Source organism: Siniperca chuatsi, linkage group LG9 (assembly GCF_020085105.1).
Source record: "Siniperca chuatsi isolate FFG_IHB_CAS linkage group LG9, ASM2008510v1, whole genome shotgun sequence".
NCBI lineage: Eukaryota > Metazoa > Chordata > Actinopteri > Centrarchiformes > Sinipercidae > Siniperca > Siniperca chuatsi.
Genome location: NC_058050.1, coordinates 7,592,815 through 7,613,153, shown reverse-complemented (window position 1 = coordinate 7,613,153; position 20,339 = coordinate 7,592,815). Strand labels below are relative to the sequence as shown.

General features: G+C 39.5%; 1 protein-coding gene across 4 annotated transcripts in view; it reads left to right on the top strand.

Annotated features, from left to right (window-relative positions):
- Positions 1–19,416, top strand: part of phldb3 (pleckstrin homology-like domain, family B, member 3) — a 26,451-nt gene extending 7,035 nt beyond the window's left edge. For 3 of the 4 annotated variants that reach the window (XM_044208329.1, XM_044208333.1, XM_044208332.1), the window contains 14 exons: positions 3,175–3,323; positions 3,568–3,678; positions 4,198–4,332; positions 4,780–4,908; positions 7,273–7,446; positions 10,205–10,315; positions 12,997–13,098; positions 13,517–13,604; positions 14,143–14,308; positions 15,383–15,464; positions 15,881–16,021; positions 17,092–17,302; positions 17,724–17,809; positions 18,584–19,416. In XM_044208329.1, coding sequence (XP_044064264.1) covers positions 3,175–3,323; positions 3,568–3,678; positions 4,198–4,332; positions 4,780–4,908; positions 7,273–7,446; positions 10,205–10,315; positions 12,997–13,098; positions 13,517–13,604; positions 14,143–14,308; positions 15,383–15,464; positions 15,881–16,021; positions 17,092–17,302; positions 17,724–17,809; positions 18,584–18,718 — 1,820 coding nt within the window. In that variant the 3' untranslated portion in view covers positions 18,719–19,416. The remainder of the gene's footprint in view (positions 1–3,174; positions 3,324–3,567; positions 3,679–4,197; positions 4,333–4,779; positions 4,909–7,272; positions 7,447–10,204; positions 10,316–12,996; positions 13,099–13,516; positions 13,605–14,142; positions 14,309–15,382; positions 15,465–15,880; positions 16,022–17,091; positions 17,303–17,723; positions 17,810–18,583) is intronic. The other variant, XM_044208331.1, reaches the window with a different exon arrangement.
- The last annotated feature ends 923 nt before the right edge of the window (positions 19,417–20,339 follow it).

The window sequence follows — 20,339 nt, the reverse complement described above, 5'->3', positions numbered from 1 at the left end:
TATTTTGATGAAATGAGAGAGAACTATTTCTATCTTTGCTATCAACAAACAGGTAAAAGAGACCTTGATGAAGCAGCAGCATTGATAAGAGTGCATTTATTCAAGTGATAGTCTTGTTTGTATTAACTGGATTTAGTCACTTTTCTCATGTAGCAGGAATCAAACTGTTTATTGACTGACTTCTATCTGGATTATTTGAGATCAAACACACAATTTATATAAATGGAGATGGCTGCAACTTCAGTGGTGCCTCAGATCGAAATAAAGAGTGATATGTAGCATTCTGTTGTGTTGTTGAAAACTCTGGTCTGACTGTGCATATGATTGTGTGTGTGTGTGTGTGTTTTGTGCTATGGTGAATCAGCTGTTGCTTATTATTGCTGATCTGTGGTTGATAATTAGCCTTGCTGACTGATACAGAGTCCTGAAGTCTTCTAGGATCAGTTTGAGAGTTGAGGGTTGTGTGTGTTACCTCTGGGTAGTCATTACATAACTCACACACATAAACACAGGCACACAATTGATGTTTAACTGTGTCTCTGTTCGCTCCCTCTCTTCTGTCTTATTCTCCAGAGGCGCTCCCCTCCCCGCAATCAAGTCCAATTATTTTGGGCACAAAACTGTGTTTTGTTCTTTGATCTGGCTTTCTGGCTGAACTTTGCCCTTATTTTTTCTTTTTCTGCATATGCTTATTTTTATTTTTATCCATAGCTGGTGCTCTTCTTACTGTCTCCTACTGTCTCACTCACTCATATTTTGTCAGTGCGTTGTGTTTGTTTAGCCTTTTGTTTATTGCATTTGACAAACCACTGTGTTAACACGAAAGCACGGACTTTACTCCTGAATGCCTCTCTCTCGGCTCCGCTGTGTTGATAGGGTATCTGAGTGGACTTTACCTAGAGGTCAGACAGCAAACGCTTGCACTGATGTTTGTTTGGACAATAATGGAACTCAGTGTGAAGCTCTCTCTGCCTTGTTTTCCCTAGAAGTTGACAGCTTTCACTGGACAGCAGAAGGTTGGAGAGCACAGTAAAAATGATTTAGAAGTGGCACAAATGATCAGTACAGTAATATATAGTAAGATGTTCCCCTGAGATACTGGAGCTGAGGTGCATTTTTTTTTTTTCATTCCAGACATTTGATCTCTGAACTCTTCTGCTTTCTGCCAGCTAAACATTTTACACATGAACATGTGATACTGTGATTTATCATTGATGACTTTATTGCAATGGACAGTACTATTATTGTAGAATAATTTATATCATGATGCCATTGTTACTATGGGATCTCTTCTTAAGAATAATATGATTATAACACAAACAAAGAAAATACTTCTTTAAAATACTGTTTCTGATGGGCTGGCAATTCTGTTTTAAAATCTTTTTTTAAATCATTTTGACTGAGAGACCCTGATGCATAATTTGCTGCTCATTTGCATTTCTTTCTGCTTTTTTCCTTCACTTTCTCTTACTGGAAGCATTTTCTGAGCTGTGAAATTACCTGATTTACTGTAAACTGCATTGGTCAGTGTCTTCTTGCTACAGAAAATGCAACTTTGGGGTCTGTGAGGATGTAAAATGATCATTTTTATTCAGTTTAAACTGAACTTCTCCTTCTAAAAATCTGGGTGTTTTTCTGTGAAACCTCATGGAAAATTGCATGAGTCATGAACCATAAAGGTTTTTTTTTTCCCCCTTTCATGTCACATCAGTGACATTTATCCTTCAAGTATGTGATAGCCATGTCAGTCCTGAAAGTGAAAGTGCAATTTCAATTTTACTGTTTTCTTGAACACTTTGTCTTGCTTCTTAACTTATCAGTCATAGACCGGAAATAACCCTTATGATAGCCTCATTAGGATCCGATCAGATAAGTAATAGTTAAGAAATAAACTTTTACATATATAGTTCCACCACACAGACCATTATCCTTATTGTATGAAGACAGATATTTTACAATCATCTAGCGCTCATTTTATAGGTGCAGATTTTCCCTTTTTCTCTTCAGCCCAAGTTTATTGATATTGATGATCCACCAGTGATTACAGTCTGGTGGAGTTGGAATTACACCCATAAAAAATATCCTCATGATGAGAAATAATTTTATTTTTCCTCTTTGAATATTAGTGTATTCTGTATCCATGGTAACATCTGTAAAGGTACATGCTGCACATTTGGTGCATCACTAGAAACAAGACACTGGCCTTTGACATTTTACACTCCACTTCCTGCTGTTTCTGTCCTTGCCTCCCCCTCTCTCCCCCTCTCCCATCTCTCTCTCTCTCTCTCTCGATGTTAGTGTGCCAGTCGTTGTTTGGAAGCCCTCACTCATATCTCGGCTGTGTATTTATCTCTGTGCTTCCACTCTGCATTCCCTGCAGCCTAATAAGGTCTGGATACAAGGAGAGAGGGAGTGCAGAAAGGGGCGAGGGAGGATGGTGGGAAAAGGTTGGACAATAGGAATCAAAAGTATTTTCCCACAAATTGGTTTTGGTCTGTGCACACATGCGTGTTTCTGCTAGCATGCATGTTTTTGTGTAAAGAGGGACCACACAGTAGAGGACTAAAGGGTAAAATAGAATAAAGAGACCAGGATAATATAGGCCTTTAGGTTGACATATTCCCAAATGTTGGGAAGTACTTTGATGTAGAACAGTGTAAACACTATATAATGATATTTGCTCGGGTAAATGCACATGAATGTGACAGACAGAACAAAAGAGGACAACATAAAAGTACTTCAGTCTATTCTGATGTGCGGCAACATTTTTGTGGGCAATTTCTCCTTGTAGTGTTTTATTGATCAAAAGCCTTCAACGGAAAAGAGTGTTTATCACGCTTGTGTCCACCCACACAGTCCTTCACTAGGAGAGAGACCCTGAAACACCACAAACCATCGCCCACATCCTGAATTTTCCCCTCTTTCGCTATTGCTTCCTCTTCACTTCTGTGTGTTTTCTCCATCGCAGACTAGTTTCTGGAAGCCAGGGGGATTTCTGTGTTTTCAAGTGCTTATGCAGTACTACTCAGCTGTGATATCCCCTCTGTGAGCTGTCACCTGATCCCTGATATGCCTTCAACCGTGCAGCAGATTAGATTACCACAATATTCACCAAAGTCAGCCAGACCCCCCCTGCTGTGTAGCTCTCATTAACTGCCTCCCCTGTCCCTTTAGAAATGCCCCAACATAACATGGAGAGCACCAGGAGCCAGTGGCAGCAGGGGCAGCGGCCGCCGTGGATCACCAGAGTGGCTGGAGGTCAAAGCCCCGCCTCCTCAGGGGCGGAGTCGGATACAGAGAGTAGCAGCACGGAGAGTGAGAAGGTAATCGAGTAAGATGAAGCTGTTGATGATGGTGATGCAGTAATTTGCCTGGCTCTGTCATGTCAAACGATGTGGTGGTGGCACATGAAATCATCCTCGGTAGCTCCTGCATGTAAGAAGAAAGAAGCATCTTGCTCCTTGCACTTTAACCAATGATTCATCCCAAATTTCTAGACTAAACTGTTTACTGTATTAATACTTGCAAGTGGTGACTTCATCTACTTTTTTCCCCCTTTTCTGTCAGTCCTGCATTAAAAGGCTGGAGGTTGGCTCAGTGAGGGTCTTGCTGTCGCCCTCAGTGCTCCAACAGCGAATCACAGAGATCGACCAACAGAAGGAGGAACTAAAGATTGAGGTGAGCATGTTAGACGATTGTGGCCCAATCTTAGACGGGCACAAAAACATCTAATCGTCTTTGCGAAATGTGTAGCTGACCACTGTAACAATTTAATGATTAATCGAGTCATTTAGTTCATTGAGAAAAAATTAACTAATGATAACTGTTTTCAAAATCGATTTAATAGTTTCTTTCACTTTTTATAGCTATTTCATAGATTCAGTTGAGAAAATAATCTGGAGATGAAAATAATCTTAAATTGCAGCCCTAGAATGAATTAAAGAATATGTAATCTACACCATCTATTTAAAACAGGTGGTTATGGTTTCATTAAGGGTTCTTTTTAAGTTACTATGACTGCTGCAACAAATTAACCAAGACAGGGTGTTCAAGAAAACACTGAAATGATTTCGTCTCTGCTGAGGTCTGCATCATTTAAATCTCCAAGCCATTTCCAGATCATCACAGTCACGGTCTGTGACTTGCTCAACCTCAGGTCAGTATGATTCAGCTCACTGGCTTCTCCTGTCGTTTCAGCTGCAGCTGGAGATCGCCCTGCTGCAGGGCGAGCTGCAGACAGAGAAGAATCAGCTGCACAGACACGCACAGAAGCTGCAGGCTCTACAGCAGGAGGCCAGTCAAACAAAGCGCAGACACATCGTCAGACAAAAGGTATCATGCAATAAAATGAGTATCAGACATTTGTTTTTCATTGCTTGCGGACATATATGTTGCGTGTGTATTGTTTTATGCCATGATTGTGTTCTGAAACTGATTTTCTTCTTTCTTGGAGACAGTGAAGACTAATAGTGTTGATGTAACATTTAAATGGATTAACACGGGTATCACACTCACAACAGAAAAAGTTGGCTTAAGGAATGCTCAACACAAGATCATGTCAATGATAAGTAAATTCCCATGCAATGATTGTTGGACTAGAGCTAGAGTTTAAAGTTAGATGTCTGCGGTCTTTCATGACAAACTCTGGAAACATGGTTGTGAAATTGACTTGTGGTATTTTTTTTTTCTCTTTTGAAATAGTTTTTGTTTTGCTTTTAAAAGTTTAGGTGAGGTCTGTGCTCTTGCTTCACTCCTTTCTTCCCATGTCTGTAACTGCAGGAGCGAGAGAGTCTGGAGGGGGAAAGATGCAGGGTGGAGGAACTGAAGAGGAGGTGTGAAGAGAAGGAGAAACTGATCCCCAGTCAGTCAGAGAGCCAGAGAGAACAGTTAACACTGCAGCTGCAGCAGGTGAGTGGCTGAGCTGCACACAGCCTCTTCAGAATGAAGCAATGTAAAAAGAAACTTGATTCAGATGTCTTAAACATATTCATGTGTTTCAAAAGGTTCAGCTCTTTCTTTTCTGTTTGTCAAAACATCCACAAAACTAGCCGAGACCAGCTCCTTTCAGACTGGCACCCCTTTATGTTAATGTGATGGCAATTTAACATGTTGGCCTCATGTCTGAATAAGCACCCTGGTCACTTTTACGTAAAAGTTACGATGGCAATCTTACTAGATCAGATCTAGTACCATTTCTGTATCACTTGCAACACAGCACAAGTCTGAACTGAATGCTGACAGATTAACTTAAACGCTGAAGCAGCACAAGGTGAAACATGCCGAGAGAGAGAAATGTGCGTCTTGTTCCACCTTCTAAGATCACTGTAGTAAATGTAATCTCTTATGCACAAAGAAAATAAAATCACTTTAATCTATGAAACACTGTGAAAGAAAGTTTTTATAGACTCATCTGACATGAGAAGAATCCCCCCCCCATGTTGCGACCGGGGTTTAAAACCTTTGTACAACAACAGCAACAATTTGCCAAAAATTACGCAACTTCATCGATGTTTCTGTAAATGTGCTGTCATGTCAGAATGTAGCCATTAGGAACATTAACGTAAAAGACAGCTCTGTCTGAATAACAAAAAGCCATTGCTTTAACAAATGGATAAAGCTAACAATGTTACCAATTCCATGTCTGACATATCACCATTACCTGTACAACAATGGAAACTCTTCATTGAAAATATATTAAAGACAAACAAAAAACTTTTTTTTTTTGCCTCATACCCATCTTATTTAAAATTGTAATGTGTTTTATGATGACATCTGATAAAAGTGTTGCTGGAGTTTTGACCTCTTCGGATGTTTTCCTTTCTCCAAATCCCTACTCTGCTTCTACAACACAACTGATCAGTACAGCTGAAGTCTGACAGATCAGCTTCCTAGAAATCGTGATAATCAAACAAGCAAGGTGATGTTATCTAAATACAAAATCTATTGGATTAGAAGTGATTCCAGTCCAGTTACCAGTCAAAATCAGTACAAAAATGGCCTGTGTCTATTACTGCTTTTGAGAGAGTTTAGGTTGTGAATCTTTAATTTAGAATTGCAACCAAATGTCCATAGTTTTCCACAACTGCTGAACATTTCATATGGCTCAAAAATGTATTGACTTTTGTGATTTCAAATATCATTTGGCAGTTTTTGGATCAATGCATTTTAGTCTCTCTATGTCATGTGGACGTTCTGATCTTGCTGAAGTTGTTCATTAAGGAAAATACTAAAAAAATTATGTTGTTAGGTATCGAAATGAAATATAAAACTGCAAATGATACTTGGTGTGCTGTTTTGGGTCATGCCAGTTTGTCTGAGACACAGGGCGTGTTGGCATCGGTGCTGACTTCTATACATAATGTTGTTTTTTGGTTGCACAAAGTGTGATTGACACATCAGGTTGAACAGGTACTGAACAATGTTTCAGAAGTTTACACACACACACACACACACACACACACACACACACACACACACACACACACACACACACACACACACAGCAAAGGATGTGTATTGTTCCTTGTGAATGTGATAGAACAAGATGGGAGACCTCCTTGTTTTAAAAGCAGTTTATAATGACAGGTTTGGTGCAGTCCAGCAGCAGGCTGTTTTGACATGACAGATTTATTTGGAAAGATCTTTTAGAAACTGGTTTGTCACAAATAGCAGAAAATCCACATGCACACAAACAGAGGACTTAAGTACTGCACAAGAACAAGAATGCTGTTATTTTGGGTTTGAGACAATGAGAGTGTATGGGTTTTTACTCTGACCTGCACTTTAACATACTGAACATGTCTTGAGTCTCTTTGAAAATGTTCTTCAGATTAATTTTGGCATTGAAGCATTAAAACCAGTGCTAATACTGCCAAAGTACTAAGAAATAAAAAAAATCTGAATAATAAAAATATCTATCTAACTAACTATCTTGAGGCAGCATCTGAATGCTGTTGCACACAAACTCATCTGGCATGAAAATAACAATCTGGAGATTATCTGTGAACATCTTAATATGAACATATTATCATTTTGTGGAAGGAATTAGGTTGAATACTTAGCCAACTGTATAGCTGCCTTATGCATACTTTAATTCACTGTAATGCATGTCATTTCTTAATCAGTTAATGAAAATGAAAGTAAAGATCAAATGAGGTGTAATTTTTCATTTGTTATCTAGCGTTTAAAAAAACTGAACCTACAGTATTAAATGAAAACAAGGGCTGTTTAAAAACTGGTTAGAGTGGACTAATTGCTCTGTCTTCAATGCAGGAGAAAGAGGTGATGGAAGCGGCAATTCGGGCCTTTGAAGACTGGGAGTTTCGTGTTCTGGAGCAAGAGAGCGGCATTGATGAGGAGGACGAGAGCACGACAGAGGAGGGAGAGAGTCAAGGGGTGAGGGAGAAGGAAATCTCATGTCAGAAGCATGCGGTCAACGCTGCACAGGTAAACAACATGTCTTAGAAGGAATTTGTCTGAGAATTTCCCAGCTGCTCCTGACATGTTGTATGGGTTTGCAGCTTATGTGCCTGTCATGTGCTTCATGTCAGTGTTTACTCTTGCAGGCTGGCATGGGATTAACATTCACACAAACTTCCCTTCAACACAGATTTATGACGTCAGACTGGTGCATAGAGCAGGTGGACAAAATAACAGGAAACACCCTACATTCTAATAAAATCACAAAAACATTATGAACACAAGGTCCAACTTACAAGAATGAACCTTCAAGCTCTGTATAATGTTCAGTTTTTGTTTAGACTGTGTCAGAGACGTGGTGGATTTGTTTCACATTATTGTACATTGTGTAAAGTGTTCCTATTATTTTGTCTATCCCCTGGACACACATACAATGCTATAAAATATTTTATTTTGTCTTAATAGTAGTGTAATGTTCACCTCATCTGAAAATCAATAATGATCTCAATAATGATATTAAAACATTAATAAGCCAATAATAATAACAATGACCTTTATCAACCTCTCCTCCTACAATCATGACTGATTTTCTTGCACAGCCACTCATCTCTATTATTTGTGACCAGTAACTGACGCAAAAGTATGTACACACAGTACAACACAGTGAAAATCATTATTGGGTTATTGAAGGACTCACTACCACACTAGAAGGCTTATTTGGAATTAGAGTACACACATGCACATGTACACACTCTCCTCTCCCATCACAGTTCACGGTTGTCATGGCAGGTCAAGACTTGCCCTCCCCCCCGTCAAATCGGGACACGAGCATGAACTCTTTACCTCACTCTCACCAGCATCACCCTGACACTGTCACATGACCCTTTACAGCAAGATTAATTACATCAGAGGCCACCATGAGAGAGAAATCAACAGATCAAGACGGAGGATGAAGGAAAGCGGAGGACAGTGGAGAAGATGGAAAGATAAAACACATGAGGGGATTTGGAAAATTTTGGAGCACGGCTACATTGCCATGGCTGAAATGATAATAATAATCTCAATACTGAACAAAATAATCTTGATTTTTATTTTTTTATTTTTGTTTTTATTTTTTTTTTTTGTATTTACACAATGATTTGAAGAGTCCTGGTACGTGTTGGCACTTGCGTGATAAATCCTCAATATATAACTGCAGTGAGACACAAACTGTTGAGACATTGGTACCCTAGTGTGTACTTAGTTAAGATAGTGTTAAGATAGTGATTTATTGACCTGAACGTATTTTTTCAATATCTAATTCAGTAACTGAGCTTTAGAAACAGGTGTATGCAATCACCAAACATGACACTGATGTGTATTTGACACTTACTTCACATGCTTGTCCTAACAGTTTCTGCGTTGTCAGCTCATATTTACAAAGGCCCCACAATCAGGCGCCTCTAATTCTGAAATGTGGAGGTGAGAAAGATGCAGAAGTTGTTTGATGACTTTGGTAACGTCAGCATGCTATGCTGACGTTACCAATGACATGCTCACAATGACAATGCTACCATGCTGATGTTTAGCAGGTATAATGTTTAATGAGTTCACCATCTTTGCTTAGCGTGTTGGCATGCTAACATTTGCTAATTAGTACTAAACCCAAAGTACAGCTGAGGCCTGATGATGGCGCTAGATAAAAAGTCAGAGGATCACCAAAGTTTTTACAATTCATTCTAAGAAGGACGGGAATGTCTGTACCAAATTTGATGGCAATCCATCCAAATAATTGTCCCACATCCCACGTAAAACCACAAATGTCAACCTCATGGTGATGCTAGAATGAAAGTCAGGGGATCACCAAAGTCAGAGATTTGTCCTCTGGGGACCATGAATGTCTGTACACAATTTCATGGCAATATAGATATTTCAGTATAGACCAACCATCTGACAGACAGACATTGCCTTCCATAGAGCCATATGACGTTAGCATTGCTAAAAAGGGTGGGTAATGAATGCTAACAGAAGTTTTATTGACAAACTTTCTATTACCTCAAGGCAATGGTCAAAAGTCAGCAAAACATCTCTTGAAACTCGTGTATCTAAATTATTTCTGAAGCCTCCACTTTTCCAAGCTTTTCTAATAGCAAGTGGGAGCAACTGTAAAATCTTTTGATGTGTGATCTTTTTTTACATTCTGACATAGGAAGTTCCAAAAGGCAGTTTTTTTTCCATTCACATATCGAATTCCACAAGAACATATGGATATAGACAATAGACAGATTCAGAATTGTTCCTCAATTAGCTGAATTATGTAAGAGGAGGAGTGCAGAGTGAGAGAAGAAGAGGGGGATTGTGTGAGAGGGGTGGTAGTTGACTCAGCTGCAGTGTGGCCCTGCTGCAGATGACAGCTCATCTTTGACAGCTATCTGTCTGTCTGTCTCTCACTGTCACATTTGCTGACCTAAGTTGCTGGTTTCATGTCAGTCCATGATTTCTTTGAGTTGCACTCTCAGCCCTGCTTCCATGTGTCTCTTGTGCCTCTCATTAACTTGCAAAGTGGATGTTTGGTTTGCATTGTGTCTCGGCCGAGTAGATCAACTTGGCTCGGTGCTCTGCATTTGCTCACACAGCACACACGCCATCACATTGGGGTCACATCCCAATATTAGATCACAACATAACGAAAAGATTAAGTAAACTCGGGCCAGCCAGATGAATCAGATACAGCACTTGACACGTTTTGAGGAGAAGAAACCATATGGCAGTCCACACTAAAGGGAATTATGTTCTGAATTTTCAGGAGCGAGTCCAGCAGTTAGAGAGGCAGCTGAAGGAGATGGAGAGGGAGAAGGAAAGGGAGCTGAACGCCTTAAGGAAAGCGAAGAGAGAACTCGTCCACACAACTCAAACGGTAGGAGGGATTTATGATATTGTGGACTATCACTACTGCTGCTGCTGCTGCTACTGCTACTTAACAACAAGCAGTCATATTATATTCTGGTGGTTCATTCATTAGTCTGTCTTTATGTTGGAAATAGTACCGAAGATGGCTGTGTAAGAAATCAACCCCTATTTACTACCTAGTGCTCTTTTTACTTTTTAGTTTCTGGCATTTTATTTGAATGTATGAATTCGAAGAGTAAAATGTATGCACATATTCTGCCCTCAAAAATTCCCACAATTGAACAAATGCAGTGTTGGTTTGCCTTACATACAATAGATGTATATAAATTTACTGTCACGTGACACTACACCTGTCAGTGATGCTGCAAAATGATGATGAATCATAAGCGTCAAAAATGTCAATTTTCAACTCACTACCAGAGTAATCTATTTAGCGTAGTAAATGAGTTGAGTGATTTCTGACACCACCCAGATTTTTGTTTTACAAATGCAGCATCCAAAATCTCTATTTACTATAGTGAAATAGCCTATATTTAACTCATGCCATTTTATTTGAGTGTCGAGACCCGAGTGAGAAAATGTATCCATTATAAAGTGCCCTCAGAAATCATAAGCCCAACAACCGGCAATTGCCGATATATATTTGCACAGGTGTGTGTGTGCAGCGGCTGCCACTTGTTTGTCGGAGGTAGACCTTTTTTAAATAAGCGAAATAAAAAAATCGGCCAACAAAAACAACTCAGCCAATCGTTGATAGCGGATATATTAGTCCAAACGCCCCACCCTAGTATTGAATGTGGGACACAGCTAAACATTTCTAAAGGTATAAATAATCTCATTGGTTGAATTAAAGGTGGAATTTAAGGACCCATTTTTAGGGGTGCAGGTACACTTGCCATATCAACTTTATAAGGTGATATTATGTTGACGTTGAGTTTACAGCTTGTTTTGCTGCCTCCAAGTTGCCAACTAGCTAATTAGGTTACCTAAATGAGCTGTGCCAATGAGCAAACATACAGAAAGTGGTACGATAATATTGCATTTGCAGTAACCGAGGCTGTGTGAAATTGTTCAATCTTCTGTTTTCCATTTTGTAGCTTTGTCCGAATGTCTAGTGGGATCTATTATACCCTATACTGTATAGCAAACCTGGTGAACAAATGTTATTGTATACAGTGCCTCATAAAAATAATGTACAATCAATGGCCAATACCAAACATATATTTACCATGATGCACTATATAGTCCTCTACATAAATTCCCAGTATGGTGAATAGTGATTGATTTCTGACTCAGCCTTAGAGTGCTAAGCTTCAAAACATAATGTAACTTTGTATTTTACATCTTTCCCTTTTCACTGGGCTTCAGTTCAGTCTTATCAAAAACATCCAATCACTATTAGTTGGCATACATTTTGAAGACAGCCCACACTGCCATGTATTATCAGTGTTTATTATGAATACTTGGTGTTCCAAAGTATGTGATTTACTCAGTCACTAATTAAACTGCACTGTGACTTTATCACACAGCCGGTGGTTTGCCTTTGATCAGACTTATGGCAGCACCAGTTAAAATGAGGAGGAGATGAGATCTGGACGAGGAAAAATCTAATCAGACATGGAGAGAGAGAGAGAGAGAGAAAGAGAAAAGGGAGCGGGAGTGAGTGAGAGAGCTTAACTCAAACTGGAGGGAGGGAAAGAGAGGCTAGAGGGAGGAGTAAGCAATGTGAGGGAGGGTGCTGCGTTTGTGAATATGCGTGTACATGCGAGTGTGTGTGTGTGTGTGTGTGGACATGGGAGAGAAGGAAAGCTGGGAGAAGTTTCACATCCACACAGCAAGCGGTAAGCTACAAAAATACACTTAAATCAATTTGCACAGCTGACGGACATTAAAATTATGTTTGTCAGAAAACTACCTTAATGTTTAGTTCATGAGCTCTTCTAAATGAGAGAACATGGACATCTGGAGGGAGGGCAGAAGGGAGTGGCAGTAGAGAGGAGGAGAGAGGGACAAGACACTGTCAGACAACATGACCAAGTGTGTATGACTGCATGTAGGATATGGTTTACTTCTGGCAGATGTGTAGTGAACTTTTAATGGTGAGAGACAGTTGTGTCTGAGAGAAAATGACTTGTATAGTAGATAGTTTAGGAAAAATGTATCTGGTTGGATATTATTGTTGTAACAAGGGACATAGGAAGCATTTGTAATAGATTTTACTCTTGAATATTTACTAAATGTAGAAGAAAACAATACCCAATGATCAGTAACTGTATAAAACCTTTTAATTCTTCACTGTCCACACATTCTCTGTGGGCATGTGCTAGTGTAGAGTGAAAGAGACTAAGGGTTAAACAGTGGACTGCATGTGGCGACTGAATTGCTCATGTGTTTGTGAGTCAAGCAGGGAGGGAGGGTGAGTGGGAAAGATAGTGAGGCAATGATAATTTTTTAACTCATTACGATCCCTCTTGGAGTGGAGTTTTCATTCTCAGCCACATGTGGTATGTCTAACGCAGCAGCTTTCATCAGTCACTGTATTTGTCATCTTCCCTGCATCTCCATTTCATTTAAACTGTTAAACTCGTTAAATTCATTGAACTATTTAAGCTGTACTTTTGCCCTGCAGCCAGTTTTCATCACAGATACGTTACTGAATTTCAAATGATATTGAATCTGGTCCTACAGGTTCTAAAAGAGAAGAAGCCGCTCACTGATTGGTCGAACATCACCGGCTCAGCCCCCTGCATGATGTCACTTTCCCCTCTGACCGTTCACAAGCCTCCTCAGGTAGGAGCAGCGTGTCATCATGGATACAGCATGTGTTTACAAAAGGCTTCAACTAACAATTATTTTCATTTAAATTTCATTTCAGAAAATATAAAAAAATGTCAATTTTTAATCTTAAAATGTATTGTATTGACCGACCAACAGTCCAAAACTCAAAGATACTCAGTTTAATGTCATAGAAGGCTAAGAAAACCAGCAAATATTCACATTTTAGAGGCTGGAAGCTGTGAATTTTTGATATTAGTGCTTAAAAAAAGACATAAATGATTAATTGATTATCATAATTGCTGATTCAATTTGTGACAGTAGACTCATCGCTTCATCGCCTAATCGCTTAAGTTCTAGTTTACAAGATTTAAGAAGAAGTTGAACTGTTTTCACACAGCTCATACTTGCACTGTTTTCTTTGATTCTATAGGAACCATGCAAAGAATCTGTCAGTTTGCCCAGAAGACGGAGCTCGCATCGCAACAGCAAACTCAACGACAGGCCGCTCTCAGCACAGGGTGAGCTATTACCAGCCCTCTTATTCTATTTTCTATTGTACTCTTGATTGCTTAAGCCGACAGCACTGTGACATAGAACAATAAACGCTCTCTCTTTGCACTCATGTTCTCATTTTGTCTGACTGTTTGTTCAGTTCCCTCCCTTTTAGTCAAATCAAAGGTGTGTCAGTAGAGTTGGCAGGTTGTTATTACGTAGGTAGAAAGCAGGATTTACCTGTGCAGATCAGACAAGCCAGAGAAGCGCATATATACTTAAGCCTAAAATCTCCTCAGTAGTATGTGTTTTTCACATACACACACCTATCTGTCATCAAATATCCAAGTAGCCTGATCTACAAGGTCATGTCCAGTCTTGCCAGGTGTTTGTCCTCCTTACTTTAACTTAGTCTGTTCCTGAATGCTGTAACTGAAAATTGTTGATCTAATGCAACTCATCATCTTGATACACAAATTCTCTCACGTCACATCCTATATAAGGCTATTCGCACTGACCGATGCATGTTCTCGCATGTCTTTCTCTATCTCCTTCCTCTCTCAGGGTTGGTGAGGATGCTTCCAGACAGCCAGACCCCAGAGGCAATCACTTCCCCTCTCCCCTCCCATAGGCTCAGCAACGGGCACAGTAGCGGGCACAGACCTGGGTCCAGCAACGGTGGCGGGCTCCTCACTCCGTGCAACAGTACAACAAGCTCTCGCGCTGCCAGGTCAGTTACTTAACTGCTTGTTTGATGAACAGCGAAATGAAGAGTGGCTTTTAAATGTGCTTTTAGACATTTATGTACTTCTTTAGCATTTGCATGCAACAGTAGGGGCAGGATGGAGAAATCTGGAGTGTGTGTGAAGGGTTTTATTTCAGAATATCACTGTGAGGAGGATCACGTTTTATGTAAGGTGCAGTTGTACCGTGTGTAAACACGGCGACATCGCTACAACAAAGTCTGATTGAGCGACAAATATGAGCAGTCGGACAATCAGACAGGTAGTAAACAAGCCAACAGTTTAACCAGATTATCTAAAGCACTTTATATGGAGGTTAAAGTGAAAGTGAGCACACTGGAAATGTCGATAATAACTGTGCGCACACAAGTGTGGTAGGTCAAAGTTATGGTAGGTAAAAGTAGGTCAAACATCAGACCGTTTGGGTAATAATTTTACAGTTCATTTTCATTTCCCTTCCAAATTAGTTTTGAGTTATTTTAAAACCTGTATGATCGTGTGACTGGTCATGCTCCTCGCCCCATTGGATGTCTTTTCAACACGGTTAACACTTTCCCAGATCTTATCTTATCCTGATCTTATTCCTTTTGAAGGAATTTTATTATTTTTGGCCCAGGAACAAATAATATCAACAACACAACAAGGACTTTGACTCTGGACACTTGCAGTGTAACAACTAACACACATGAACATAACTTCTTATATTACATTGCAAACAAAGAACTTTGTCTTCTGTCTTGGTCTCTACAAACACAATCTGAATTTACAGTTACATGTATTGCACTATGAATGAGAATGTTAGTTTGTAGTACTGTATCGTTAACATTAAAGTGTCATATAATACTGTCGACATATGCTGAGTTTTGCAAATGCAGTTAATGTGCTTAAGGTGTAATTTAGACTGATTCTCAGTGGCATGTTTGTATCTCAGGACAGCACTCCAGTTGCATGAATCAACAATTTAATTGCAGTGCTGCTCTTGATTTTTGCCTTTTGCTTTTGGATGTTTGTATCTTAACTTTTGCAGTTATTCTGATTAATATAACTCCTCTTCCTCTCAGCCCGTCTCTGTTGGATCTCCAGGAGATCGAGAAGAAACTGAAGGAAGCCAAGGCAGAGAGAGAGAGGCTGCTCAGAGAGAGGGTGAGTCACCTGCCGTGGGAAACACTCGCTGACACCTCTAATCACCCGCGACACACTACATTAGACATGGCTGTCTGATCTCTGACACCCACTCAGCCCGCGCATGATAGTCCAAGAAAACAGCCAGCAGATGTGTGGATGTTTGTAATGCGTGTTTGCAGCATGGGCGAATGCCAAGACTGAAAAATGTGTAGCCATATGATTGTGAGTTTATGAAGAGTTTGAAACTAGAAAGGGGAAAATTCAGTGGTACTTATTGATATCAGGTTTCTTTTTTGGATGTGAATATCAAGGAATTCATTGTAAATACAACTCTGTTAGAGCAGAATTATCGTTTTCTTCTTAAATTTGTTTCCCTGAAAGGGGTCATCACATATTTTGGCTAATAATTTTCAGTGATACATGTGTGCACCCAGGAAGAGCGACGGCGGCTGTTGTTGGAGAAAAGGCAGACAGAGCCAAACTCTCCCAGAACAGACCAGCCAGAGACCCCACAAAAGCCCGAGCCAGAACCAAAGGAGCAACCAAAGACCAGTTCTCTCCCAAACTCCCCAGAAGTATGTATGAAATGCAAAGCAGTGTTATAGGCCCTGAAAACATATTTTCTCAGTCACCTTCTTACTCTGAGCTATGCACAGTAAAAAAAAAATCACAATCAATGCAGTAGAACCAAAGATATTGTCTTATTTATTCCACGCATTCTTCCTCCTTGTCAAAATCAGATGCCTACATTACCCACAATACAACTCGACCGCTGACAGTTTAGTTAGAGGTCCGGATATGTTATGTTAGTAGCGGCTAATGTAGCCTTGAGCGGCTAGCCTCAAGCAGAGATGAGGAGCAGGCTACAGAGGTCTGTTAAGCTCTCTTCTTTCTAACTCCACACCCCCAGATTTTTTTTACATTTACAGTCTAAGGCTTCTTTTAATAACTTTTTTTCATATATAAAGTAGTACTCCCCAAGACCTGTAAACAGACTTTGATTGATTTGATTTTGGTAAAATTGTTCCCCTTTTAAGATTTTTCTTTCTGTCTTACCGCTGCTTTTTAGATTTAATTTTTAATGGAAAAAGGCCTTGTGATTTAGCCATAATTTTTTTTTGTAGATCACATTAGCAATACTCAAAAGAGAATGTCAATAATTTAGTGTTGCAGTTGCAGGAGATCGATTAAAAAAGAATATTCAGAATGAGTAGAACTCCACTTGACTAATAAATTAACTTTGATATGTAAAATGGATGGAGTGCCCCTTTTTAAGTGCAATATGTTCCTGTTTTTCTTGTTTGAACCTTAAACCCTTATCAAAGATTAGTCATTATTTGAGAATAATATCAGAAATATTAAATTAAATCCATCAGGTCTACTCATTATGATTGTATAAACAATGTACTGTAAAGAGTGAGGGACCAGGTAAAGCAGACACACATTTAAGTACATGTACAAGAAAAGCACAACAATTCTTTTTAGGCCAAACAGGCATGCCCAGTATCATGATGTCACACTCTCAAATTTTTATCATCTGATTGCAGAAGACTCGCAAACAAGTGTAACCATAATAAAAGGCTCTGAATTTTATTAGTGTTATTGTTTAGTGTGCCTCTTATCAACCATCCATTTGTCTCTCCAGCAACGCGGCCTGCCCCTCTTCCTCTCTCCCAACTTTGACCTCCGGGCCCACCTGGAGTCTCTGGGTCACGGAGTGGCCGGCTGCACGGACCTGCGGCTGACGTCTCGACGCTGTGCAGGCTTCCTGACCAAACGAGGGGGGAGGGTCAAGACCTGGAAGAAGAGATGGTTCCTGTTTGACATGGACCACAGACGACTAGCCTACTATACAGGTTAGACTGGCTGGGAGTGTGGTGTGTGCACATATTGACTGTGTGTTTGCATGAAGGAAAGCCTTCTGTGTGTCACACTAGCTTACTAAAACTAAGTCAGGCATGTTGTAAAATAATATTGCACGAGTAACATTATCTTCCAGCCTCCATCCTCCACTTATTTTGCTGTACCTTCTATTGTATTGATCAAAAAATGGCTTACATTTAAAGAAAACAACTTAAATTGCAGTTAAAACATTTTTACGTAAAGGCAACTACTGTATGCAGTCAAAAGAAAGAGGACTTAAGAAAATTAGAAATAATTTTTAAATTAATAAAGTTGCAGACTTGTAATTACTTCTATGACTTGAATCGATCCATCGAGTCCTAATGAGTATGTTGTTACTACATTTTTTCTAACTTTCTTCTCCCTTTGTTGCAGACTGTGATGAGAGGAAGCTAAAGGGAGTCATCTACTTCCAGGCCATAGAAGAAGTTTACTACGACCATCTACGAACAGCCACTTCTGTGAGTTTTCATACAGTTCACCAACTGACTTAGAAAAATCTATCATAGTCTGTGGAGTGTTTCATCCGGCTGATGGTCTGTGCCAAATCTCTGAGCTTTTAATCTGCAAGGGATCAATTTGATAAATGCACTTTAAAATGGACTACATTAGGCTACAAGCCCTCTGTCATGGTGAAAAGGGCCTGTAGCGTGGAGTCTTATATATGATGTACAGGCCAGTGTAGCCCAGTCATGAATCCCAAAACTCTATCAGAAAGTTTATTGGTTTATTTATGTGTCTTAGGTATAACATGCATGGCCATCATTAAACATATCGTTATATGATCCAGAGGGGAGCCGAAACGTCTTGATTCTGAAAACAGTGTCCAGATGACTACGACTGAAACCTTTTCTACGATAAAACGTCACATTCTTACTTCTAGTGTTAGTCTAAGTTGAATTAAACATCAGTTTGTTAATAAAAATGATTTTGGGTGTTGTATTCCAGTGAAAAAACTAATTCTTTCACACTAAAGCAACAACCGCCTGTTCTGCTTCTCAGAAAAGTCGAGTTGCAACGGTGAGAGCAGTGAAAGAAAAGCTTCAAATGAATTATTGTAACAAAAATGTAATGTTGTTATTTATTTTTGATAACTTTTGGGTTCATATGGAAGAATGCAAATCTCTACAGGGAGATAAGTGAAATCTTGAACAAATCAATCACCATTATGGAAAAACTCTTCAGTCCTGTCATCATGACTTATCACATTATTACTGTCTGTCCCTTCCCTTCAGTCTCCGCGGCCCAGTCTGACGTTCTGTGTGAAGACATACGACCGTCTTTTCTTTCTGGTGGCTACCAATGCAGTATCCATGCGGATTTGGATGGACGTCATCGTCACAGCAACAGACGAGCACAGCCGTTATTGACCTCTTGCACATGTGACTATAAAATCCTTGAGCGAAGCTACTGAGCGGTCAATGCATTTAGTCATTTTCTCCCTGTTGAGGGGCTGGTTTGGCTGAGATCCACCTCAGGGGCTGATTCTGTACCTGGACTCATGAATCTGTGGATAAGGCAGGTGAGACACAGAGGTGCAGTGGTTCGAGGTGCCAAGTAGATGTGCTTGAAGACAGCCGAGGAAACTGTTACTGGAAGAGTGATGCTTCAGTGGTGACAGAGGCTGACTGCTGAACCAGCTGCAAACCACAAGCAGCTTAACACACCAGCCTGCACACTGGGTTTCTGTTACTGGGAGGTTTTACTCTTTGAGCCTGACCTCCCCCCTGCTGGTCCCAGTCCAGCATTACAGGACTGGTGTACAGTACACTACAACAAACAGGAAGTGGGCACCATAATAGCAACACTTGTACGATATAATGCAATCCAATGTAATAGCCCAGCAATAAATAATCCGTTATTAGTCAGTGATGTCTTGATTTGTGCTGGATTGTTTCATATTGTCAGGTGTTTCCATTAAAATGTCCATATCCTGTATCTTTGTTTTCATTAATTACATTTTCATGAATTAAGTTATTATTTGGAAATTTATATGGGTTTGATATGCAAATAAATGAAGGCATACACTGTTATGAATGCACTATTAAATGTTTATTCATAAAAAGTTTGCTTTAGTTTGTCACTTTTTTTTCAACTTAAATCTTTATTGGCAACATTAAATAAAAACACCAACAAAATCTTGAAGGATTCATATTTAGCTCCATTGTGATGTCCCTGTGTTGCATATTGTCCACTGTTCTTCTAGTTGTCCAGTTCTTCTAGTCTCAAGATATGTATCAGTTTTAACAATATTGATACTGTGCTGGGGGCCCTATTTTCCCCAGTTCCTTGTAGTAGCTTTTTAATAGTGTTTTAACCAAATATCGCTCTCTTCTAATTACACTTTCTGCAGAGAAATTACAGAGATACAACACCATACAATTCAGAGGGACCTTATGTCCTACAGGGGTATTTGTTGCAGCACTTTACATACCATTTCCCAAAACAGTTATTTTCTGACATTTCCAAAAAATATATGAGCAATCTACATCAAATGATCCACATACATGACATCTGTGTAACTTCTTATTAAGCATCTTAACATTATCAACTATTTCCTTTAAAGCACTATGCACATTGCATAATCAGCTGCGTAATAAGCTGCTCTTTTGAGGTGTTTACTGAAACGGTAATTGAAACTTCCTGTATAAAGCTTTACAGTAACCTCAGGCCTCAGACACTTAAACACTTAAACCTGTAAGAACTTTAAAGAGTCCATTCACTGCAACACATTATTAAAATAGGAACGTACATTGTTTTTTTCTTGTGTTTTTCTGCTTCAAATCACAGGTACTTTACTATTATTTTCTAATGCAAACCATAACGGTTCTGCCTTTCATACAGCCATTTCAACTTATGTCAGTACTGTTTGAAAATCAGCTTTCAGAGTGTTGAAACATGTCCTACTTGGTGCGTTCAAGTGCTTGTGGAAAAATCCAACCATAGAAACATGCATAGCTGTTAAATATAACAATACAATACAATATTTTT